The sequence below is a fragment of the Channa argus genome, chromosome 19 (genome assembly GCF_033026475.1).
Source record: "Channa argus isolate prfri chromosome 19, Channa argus male v1.0, whole genome shotgun sequence".
Taxonomy (NCBI): domain Eukaryota; kingdom Metazoa; phylum Chordata; class Actinopteri; order Anabantiformes; family Channidae; genus Channa; species Channa argus.
Window position 1 is genome coordinate 16806042 of NC_090215.1, and position 10583 is coordinate 16816624.

A 10583-nucleotide genomic window follows, 5' to 3' on the forward strand; every position below is an offset into this window, starting at 1 on the left:
TTTACAGAAAACCCCTTGCTTGTGTTTAGATGGAACCGAGGAACCTGGCCATTGTGTTCGGTCCCACTTTAGTTCGCACCACCGAGGACAACATGACCCATATGGTGACCCACATGCCCGACCAGTACAAGATAGTGGAGACCCTCATTCAGAATGTGAGAGTCTCATCAATGCTTCACACATGTAAAAATACAAACAGACGAAAAAAACTTATTCCTCATGCTTGAATTTTCTTACAGTATGACTGGTTTTTCACTGAAGATGGAAACGGAGATCCAGTGGTGGGTACAGGCTTTGTTCATACTCTGTGCTGGTTTAGCTTTGACGTGATGCATCTCCAGTTGAGTGTCGCAATACTTTCTCTGTCCCTCGGGCGAATTTTTAATATATCTATCACACACACAAAATGACAAACATACGATGATAGTTGACATGATTAAGGGTTAATGGCTCTTGTCTAATAGTGTTTGTTACCAAACTTCTGTTACTTTTACATGAAAGATTTTAGATGCAACACCAGAATTTGTAGAAATGTGTTGAATTTTTAGGACTAAATCTAGAAATAATTTCTTGGAAAGTTCACATCTGTGTTTTTTTTAGATGATTTACGGTCTGAAAAGTGCATTTTGTGGAAAAATTCAAAGTTTAATATTTCACACGTTCTCTTCAATCGTCTCGTTGCATCTTGCCGCCTGCAGACTGCGTCTCAGGAGGAGCGCGCGGTGGAGTCTCAGCCCGTCCCCAACATAGACCACCTCCTCACCAACATCGGGCGTACGTGCACATCGCAGGGTGACGTATCAGGTAACGTGCTGCCTTTGGCAGACCAACTCTTTGGTGGGTTAACCTTTCTCTATCCTTTCACAACTGAGCATTGTAGGGAAGGACTGTGGTAATCCTGCTTTTTTCCCCCAGGCCAAGCTTCTCCTTTTTGCTTTCTTGGCTGTTGCCTTTAAATAGAAATGTGTGTGGCTAACCATGAGTCCAAATGCCTGTATGGGTTTCAGTGCACAATTTACTTGCATCGTTTAAAGGATGCAATGAATTGTCACGCTTCTTCATTTGCTTTAGGAGATTTATCCTTCCCCTCAGTATTTGTCAGACTGAAACACTCAATAGTGTTAGACGCCATTTCCTCCGTTTAATCAGCCCTATGCCTCCGGGCTGTGTCTTCTCCCTCGTCCTTTATCCTGCCTACTCTTGCACTAATACGGCATGTTCTTTCCCAAATCAGAAAATAGATGTTTTTTCAGTGAAAGGCGACCTCTGATTCCTCTGTCTCTAGTGAGGCTCTGTCGGGTGTCCTAAAGGCTTTCCCAGCATTCACACATACTGATCTTGACACAGGCCAAGTGGGAGGAGTCTATCACACCATGATGTCTCTGATGGACTCTATAATGTCCGTGATGGACAGCTGGAACTGTAGGAAGAAGGAGGATTGTTGCCCCCATTGTAGCTGCCTAGTCTGCAGGAACCCGCAGTTCTTTTAAGACCGAGAAATGCTAAAGAGGAAAAAACAACCAAAAGCATTAAAAAAAAAAAAGAAAAAGAAACCGTGATGGAAAAGGGGAAGCGAAGTGGCCACACGGTATTGTACAGCGTCCGCTGCTATAGGTTTTCTATCAGTGTGTACCTAACACAGGCCGGTGCTACTGTCTGAAAGGCTCTCCGCTGTCTCTCCTCACTGTCCTGCAAGCTTGCCAACAGGAGAGATAGCATGGTATGGTTTGTTCGTCACCAGTCAGTGTGCACCTTCATCTGTACCCAATGGGGTGTATAGGGGGGCTCAGCTACGTCACACAAACAAAAGCAAATTTTAGTTAGAAACTACGGATGTTTACATGTAGATATAATAATGAAGCAGGTGAGGACTGCTCATAGGTTTTTTTCCTTGCTGACACACTCGCTTTCATGTAGTCTCCTCTCTTTCCAAATAGCTAGCCCCTCTGTGACCCCCCCGTCACTTCTCTTCTGTTTTGGTTTCTTTCATAGCCGTCTCTTTCATCCCCACGTCACTCTTGTCATGGCCGCTCATCTCATCCTCACTGCTTCAGAAGTTCAGCTAAAAAGTAGAAAAAAATTAGGAATTGAAGACATTTGCTAGTAGGGTTTAGCTGTGTGTCCTACACAGAGACCGATACAAAATCTCTCTGTTGCTATTTAGGTTATTTAACAGATACTTCCTGACTTCAGATGTCATTATTTAATAAAATCAATTTATATGCAAATGTTTTCATTAAAGCTGATCTACTAAATACTCCTGCAGCAGTTGAATATTAATCTCCATTATACAGTATGTAAGTAAACATTTAGTAGAAATATGTTCAAACCCTGTGCTGTGGAGAGGGGCAGTCAGCTAGACTTATCGAACATCACTAACAGCAGTGCAGAAACATAAATTCTAAAAACAGTATATGGTAGCGCAGTGTTATGGAGTAGGATGTTATGGCTTTTTCCCCCCAAAAAATGCATTATGACAAAGCTCCAGCTAATGAAACCAGTTATGACTATGGTTTCATAATTTTCTAAACCAAAAAACGTTGGTATTACCAAACCTTGTACTTGAGACCTGCGGCTTCTTTTGTTACCAGAACATTTGTGTAAAAAACAAAGTCTGTAACACTGGAAAATTAGCACCCAGCCTCTTTGTGCTTTCACATATTCTGTCTGAAAAGTCTGATGTAACTTTTTAACCTAAACGCCGCCTTTTGTTGCATGGCACAGTATCTGCCTCGCTGTTCTGCTGCTGTGAAATGTATTTGTTGTGTTTGTTGGTAAAGTTGCACTCAGTATCACTAAAAAACTTGAGAACAGACTTAAAACTACTTAAACCTGTGAAATTGAGGTTTGAGCGTTTTTAGAGTTAGAAAAGGACGTCGCGTGCCATAGAGACGTGGACCTGAGTGTAACGTAGAGCTCATCTGTCCTGTGCAGCATGGCCTGTTGTCTTCTCACATGTCATCAGTCTTGTCTTGTGTATTTTCACCCTCCATGTGTTTTTTTTCCTCATCAACACTGTTTACTTCTCCTTTTTTTTTTTTTTCCCTCCCCGATTCACTTTTCCATGTTGCACTTTCTGGATGTAGTCACTTTACTTTCTTGACATTAATATGTCCCTCTCTTCTGTCTTTTACCTACAGATTCACCGACTAGTGATTCAGCTAAATCGAAGGTGAGTGTGTGTGTGTGCCCAGTGTGAACACTCTCAGGCCTCTGCTAGTGTAGGATGATGGGAGGTAGGTGATGAGCAGGAAAGATCGCTGCATAAAATAAATCCATTCACCGCAGTCTACACTTAAGGGGTTGTTTCACCAAAATAAAAGTAAAACAAAAAACATTTTGTAACATAAACACCCGGTTTCAGGAGATTCCATTCTAATGTGCATCATGGTACTCACGGCTTTGAAGTCTAAAAACCACGTCCCCCATAAGGCCCGTCGATACCATGTTGGCGTCCAGGACTGACTGACTTAAATTTCTCTTCCTCGTAAGCGTCCAAGTCTAAATCAGCAAACCTGAAAATGTTTTTGCAGGAGGTCCATAGTTTTTTTGATGAGAGATCTTTCTGCAGACATAATTAAACAGAATTTGTAAATGGTGTAAGCTCACTAATCTCTGTTTGCCTCCATTAATTGGAGTGAAAACAGAAATAGTCAAACCCAGCAAATAAGACCCATTTTCATGGCTAGATAAGAAAAACGTTTTCTGTAATTTGAAGCAAACAACCCTTTAAGTGCATGCAACAATTAATCTGCTTTGTACTGCGGAAACGAAGCCAACGATACACCCGGTGAACCACAGCTTTTCATGCTAAAAGCATCGAACGCCACAAGAAGTCAAATTCCTCCTGCTTGTTGACACATCAAACTCAACTGTGTCTGCAGAGATGACAGGGTTATGTGTCATTAGCCAAAACAGCTGTTTTTCATCATCGCACTGCAGTTATGTGGCTGTTTCACTTCAGCTTCAACGCCAATCATCTCAGGTCACTGCAGGGGTGCTTGATTTCATGATGTGCTACTGCTTCCCCTGCTCCTGCTTTAAGGCTGGCATGGAAACAACTTCGTGCTCCCCGTTTTTGACGCCTGTTAATGTTCCTCTCTCTGTCCATTTCTGGTTTGTGGTGCTTCATGGGAGCAGGTGGAGTAAAGATTTGAGTTTTCAGGCAGGGGTGAATGGTTTCTGTCATTTGCTCCTTGTGACTCTCAGCATCAAAATTACTCACTTTGGTGCTTCCTGCTTTTTCTTCTACCTCAATGTTTCCCCTCCCGTAGGGTTCCTGGGGTTCAGGGAAGGACCAGTACAGCCGAGAGCTCCTGGTCTCATCAATCTTTGCTGCAGCCAGTCGCAAAAGAAAGAAGTCAAAGGAGAAGCCACAGCCTAGCAGCTCAGACGATGATCTGGATTCTGTGTTCCACAAGAAGGAAATCCCTGGTCAGAAGCTGAACCACCACAGCCTCCAGCCTGAGCTGCAGAGTGAGACTTCCCCCAGCCCCAACGCAAAGCCCAATGCAAAGCAACAGGAAAGAGCAGAGGACAGGAAGGAAAATGGCAGAACTGTGGAGCTGACACCTAAAGCCAAGAGAGAGCATCGAAACTCCTTATTCCTGAAGGAAAAGACTCCGTCTAGACACCCCTCACTTCCACTCTATCCATCCCCAAACATCAACTATCAGACAGCTGCTCAGGGGAAATCCTCCCTGTCTGATCCCCCATCCCAGCTAGATGAAAACACCTCAGACCTTGGGACCATGAGCTCTGGAGTTTCAGTGCCACGGTCACGGCCGAAAAAGTGGACTGCAGGAGCATCCCCTGATCTTCCAGCAGGGACACGTATTGGAGGCACAGGAGCGTCTGCTGGCGCAGAGGTGAGCTCCATCACCTCAGACTACTCCACCACTTCTTCCATCACTTTCTTAACTGGAGCAGAGTCCAGCGCACTAAGTCCAGAGCTGCAGGGTGGGGAGGAGGCGGATGACGAACGCAGCGAGCTCATTAGTGAAGGAAGACCCATGGAGACAGATAGTGAAAGTGACTTCCCAGTTTTTGCTCCAGAGGGGGGCAGGAGCCAGTCTACACCCTGCCCAGAGCAGAGCAAAGAAAAGACTGAAGCAAGAGGTGGTAGTGCCGCTGAGGGGAGCACTACGCCAAAACTGGAAGCACGGCGCCTTTTTGCGTCACACAAGATGATCGAGTGTGACACCCTCTCCAGAAGGTGGTCCCTAAGACAGAAAACAGACAGTGATTCGTCAGTGGAGGGGGGGGCTGGCAGTGGGGAGCGTACCGAAGGTCGAGCAGAATCTTCTACTCGTTTGTCTAGAGTCCTGGAGGTGATGAAGAAAGGGCGATCAACTAGCAGCCTCAGCTCGTCATCACGCAGCGAGTCGGAGCGTTCCGAACCGGCCTGGCACCTCAAGATCACTGAGAGGCTCAAGTTTAGGTTACGCACATCTGCTGATGATATGTTCACCCACAAGTGCAACCGAACTGCTGATGTTCGCGGGAAGAAGAAGAACATCCGGCGGAGACACACCATGGGGGGACAGAGAGACTTTGCAGAGCTGGCGGTCATCAATGACTGGAGGGAGCAGGGCGGCGTGGATCAGGCGGCTGAACTGTCGGCCATGGAGCGGCTCAAGCCCAGGTGCTCCTCTCAGGACTTCTCTATCCGGGACTGGATCACCAGAGAACGGTATAGAGGCTCTGAATCAAGCATTGAGGTTGCACCCAAAGCCGTCCCAGAGGACGATCCTGCAGAAACCCAGGACGGTGCTCCTGAGGGGCCTCCTGCTTCTGCATCACCGGGCACTCAGCCATTAACAGAGGAGCAGAGTAAAAACAAAGCCTCCCTCGGGGCGGATGCTCACCCACACAAACTCTCTGGAGCACAAGTCGTTCGCTCACGGTTCTACCAGTATCTGTGAAAACAGAATGAATGCGTTCATGTATGAATGTTGTTATTTTAGCTACGTTTACTGCACAATATTTTTTCTACAAAGAATACTTTATGTATCTACTGTACATACTGTGTATAGGCTTATATGATTAATACTGTAATAAGGATAGAGACATGTTTATAAAATTCCACTTACTTATTGGCCATACTGGAACAGACATGGAGAAACAGACTCCTGTAAGATCAAACCCTACTCATGCAAGAATGTGACTTTGCTGTTGATATGAGATAATATTAGGACAGAAATAGACTGAAATGGAGGACTGTAATACAACGTGATGAAAAGTAAAAAAAAGAAGCAACAATTACTGAAGGAGCAGGAGGAAAATAAGGAATCATGGTTTAGTTCTTCCTGTTATACCCGCTATGAAGAATGTATTAATCTCCTTTTGGACTAACACTAGTTGCTTGTGACAATATTGTTATTTTCAAAACAATATGTGTGTTGTTTTTTTGTTGTTTTTTTTGCCTGTACTTGAAGTATATGGATATATTTGAGGGCTGCTTTCTGAGCTGGGTGCTGTGGGAAGGTTTTTTTCACAGCACAGTCACAACAGCCAGATATTAGCTTGAGGGACTAGAGGATTATTAGTTTTGTGAAATAAGAGACAGAAAAACAGTAATGAATTGCTGATACTATGGTATGTGATGCTTGGTACAGTAGTTTTTATTCCCGAACTTTATAGTCCAAAACAAAAGTACGTTTTTACATGTGTTTTTATCTCAAATAGGAAAAGTGCCTCCTTTTTCTTTTACTTTTTTTAAAAGGTATTTTTACCAACATTTGTCAGGAAGAAAAAGGAATTTAATAAACATTTTAGAAGAGAATGATTTCAGAGGCATTCCGCAGATTTTACCTAGATAAATACATAGCAACACTCAACCATTCGAATTTGTATCACCGTCTTCTCTTTCATTTGAGTTTTTTTTCCTCCCTTTGTATTTTTCAAGTGCAGTAAAATGCTTGGGTTTGTTAAAACCTGGGAAAAAGCCAACTCCTCTTTGTAACTGCATGAGACGGCATTTTAATGAACATCTTGCCTGTGTACAGCAGAACATGGGTACAACGTTCTCCCTGAACAAACACTGGAAATAAATAATCTTATTATATTCTCATGTCTGTTTTATTGCTTTAAATGTTTGCAACCTCTATTTTTTATGCTTTGCCAGAACTTAATGGAAATGATACATCATATACAGTTTTTTCATAGTTTCCTACAGTGATGGAAAATTAAATGTCAGAATAGAAAGATATCTTTGGATTAAATCTGGATTCAACTACATTTTATGTAACTAAAATAGGCTAAAGTATTTTTATATTGCACAGTAGAATTATTAATTTTAGGGGGCCTGGTTGCTCAGTGGTAGAGCATTGGGTTAGACCCGGTTAGACCCGGTTAGATGGGATTCAACACTGTGGGCAGAAGGCCACAGTGTTGAATCCCATCTAACCGGGTGTGGCACCGCTGAGCCACCCTAGTGGCAATTCTGAGCCATGACAAAATAGGAGGGTTGTGCCAGGAAAGGGTTTGGCAAATTCATGTCAAATCAACGTGCGGAACATATTTCACTGTGGAGACGCCTAAAGGGAAAAGCCGATCTTTGACAGTAGAATTATTCATTTTACTTTAGATCTTACTGTGGCCATATAACCTGATTACACTGCAACCAAACATTACGTGGGAAAAGACAAAATTAGTAAGGCAAATTAGTAAATCAACATCACCACTTTGACCATGCAGGCACAGCATTTAGGGGGGAAAAAACCTAATACATAAAGTGGAAACAACCATATGGACAAATGCTGTTCGTGTATCACCATGTATTTACTCAAGTTGCATTGTGATGGGGTCTCAGGGCTGCTGTAAGTTTTAGATGGAATTGGATGAATACACCTTGAACAAATTATTGTAGCGCAACTGACAATCAGCTATAACCAGAAAACATGGAAGGGTGCAACCAAGTAGCCTTTGGTTTAGAAACGGATTAGTTTGCTTTTACTTTGGCGCCACCTGGTGGCGAAACCCAAGAATGTGAACGCGGCAGACAAATTCACTTGGATTTTTCTTTTTACCAAAACAAAGTTCAGGATATTTAAAAAAAAAAAACATTAAAAACAAACTACAATGGAAGAAATAACTCTCAAAATCACACACACACACACACAATTGTTAAAAAAAACAACACCGCTATGATTTCTGAAACTAACACAGTCACCAACACAAAAAGCTACTGGTACTGATCTGGTCATCAGTCTGGTCACTAAACATCCAAAAGCAACCTTAGCTCTTAAGTTTTAAAATCAGCTCAGCCTTCACCTGCTGAAATATTTTAGAGAAATAGTCTGTTTCAGAGACAGTAAGTCACAACATTAGGCTGCTACACAACAACCACATGCACACGAACACACCTCTGCTCACTAACCACCAACTAAGCATCAATTTATTTTGATTTATTCCTAAAATCCAACATTTGTCAAACTTTCCTTTTTTTTTAAGTCATTTTCTGAACAATTTGAAATGTAAAAAAAGCCTGTTTTTATGTAATCATGTTTTGATTTCTTTATAAAGTTGTTAGTCATTATGAACAAGTTACTCATTTAATTCAGTAAATTTAATTAAGTGTTATTTATTTTCTACAGTTTAACAGACTAAATAATATCATGAATCTAAAATTCATTTGTACTTTGTTTAGATTATTACTTTGTAAAAACTTTACTTTTTAATAATTAATAGCATCCTACCCATCCTGGTAATCAAATTTCACATTCAGTCTGGTTGTAAACTGATACATTTGGTGCTTTGTCTTTAGAACAAACTGAACTGTGGCAGCTACGTGATCGGTTTCTGACTCTGACTTTCTGATGTAAATCAATTTCTCTTGCACCTGTCAGGTAAGTGCAGGAGGCGGGGCCAGATTAGAGAAAACAAGTTAACAGCTCCTGGACTTCAGATTCTGAGGAACAAGGAACTTGGAGGTTTGATGTGAGGAGGGGTTCGTGTTTGCTGGAGGAACATGTGGAATCGTACTGATATTTTTATTTTAGTTCACCTTCGTTACCGTGTAAACACCTACTGGGGTTAATGACCTGTTTAAAGGACACAGTCTCTCAGCTTTCAGAGGCTGCGCAAAATTCACAATTTATACAATAAAGATTGTTCAGAGTGCTATTTGTAAGGCATAAAAACAAGAGACAATGAGAAAATAATAAAAGGCCTGAAACCAGCGCTTTCATCTCCTTTCATATTAAATAAGATATACAAACAAAAATAAAATGTGTGACTGGCCAAATTATAGTCTGTACTGTACAGTGGGTCTTCTAACCTGTTGCCAGTTTTAGCCTGGTTGGTGCAGTTGTGGGCAGCCTCAGTAACCCGTCCTCCATGATGACTGTCACCGTGAGTACGTCTCTGCATCAAAAACAAAACCAAAGTATTTAGGCTGTGCTGTCTGCATCCACAAATAAAATGCTGGTAGTCTACACATTTCTAAACACACAGAACTACACAAGAGCCACATAAACCAAAAAAATACGAGAAAAGAAACAGAGGTCTCCGACTTTTCCACTTATCTCAAATTTAATGTTTTGTTAGTCAGAATAAGTTTTACACATGATAATCAGATAAGCCCCTCGGACACGACGAGTGACACATGCCTGGACATAAGCAAACAGGCATCATCATCGTCATCATTTTGTGCAGTTGGACTCTCTCTAGGCAGCATTGGCCAGAAAGCCTATTCAACATAACGTTGCATGTTATCGGTGGGGTGTGAGCCACAAAGTTTCTCTTACTGGAAGACAAATGTCAGTGTTGTGTAACCATCTCGATGTTGAAATTTATTTTTTTATTACAACATTTTGAATGAAAGACTAATTGTCCTGAGCAGCATGTCGACAGAGAGCCCATAATGAGGTAATGACCATATAAACTGCTATAACTAGGTTGACTAAGCATAGATTTAGACACTGGACATAACATTATATTAGTATATTATATTAGTTAAAACCCAGTGACATGCACAACTGGCAAAAATATTCTAAAATGAGTTGAGTTAGCTCACTGCTGTTTGTTAGCTGGTAGATATACCGTCCATCCACTAGGTGGTATTGTGGCGGTTTACCTGCCCTTGGCGACTTACTGCTGTAGCTAACAGTTAGCTCTAACACTATGAAAACAGTTTGGCTGAGCAGGAGAAAGTCAAGCACAAAACACAACTGCAAACCCAAAGAGAGGTAAAGGTGAAACTCACTTCAGGTCCTCCCTCAAACACTGGGTTTAGGGTCCATCCTCAGAGATGCTTCAGTGCAGGCTGAGTTCAGTGTTTGCCTGGAAGTGTGAGTCAGAGCTGAGGGAAAAGAAAATACATTCAAATACAGACAGACAGCAGGACTGTAGCAAAAATCACAGGTGACTAGGCAGCGAAGTGTGTGAAGTGTGTGACATCTAAATTTCAAATTCCAATTTGTGTTTAGACACACAAGTCCAAGTACACACACAGCTTTTTGCACTGATTCACTAAACGGACGGGTCTCTCTCACCAATGATGCCACCACAGATTCAAAATGCTGAACAAAATCCAGAATTTCTTTTCCATCAGTCGTTTTCCGTCTTTCGGGTTTTCTTAT

General features: G+C 42.0%; 1 protein-coding gene across 5 annotated transcripts in view; it reads left to right on the plus strand.

The window, feature by feature from the left end:
- Positions 1-7066, plus strand: part of LOC137104564 (rho GTPase-activating protein 21-like) — a 74160-nt gene extending 67094 nt beyond the window's left edge. For all 5 annotated transcript variants that reach the window (XM_067485942.1, XM_067485941.1, XM_067485939.1 and 2 more), the window contains 5 exons: positions 30-155; positions 240-281; positions 699-804; positions 3141-3172; positions 4275-7066. In XM_067485942.1, coding sequence (XP_067342043.1) covers positions 30-155; positions 240-281; positions 699-804; positions 3141-3172; positions 4275-5924 — 1956 coding nt within the window. In that variant the 3' untranslated portion in view covers positions 5925-7066. The remainder of the gene's footprint in view (positions 1-29; positions 156-239; positions 282-698; positions 805-3140; positions 3173-4274) is intronic.
- Positions 7067-10583: the final 3517 nt, after the last annotated feature.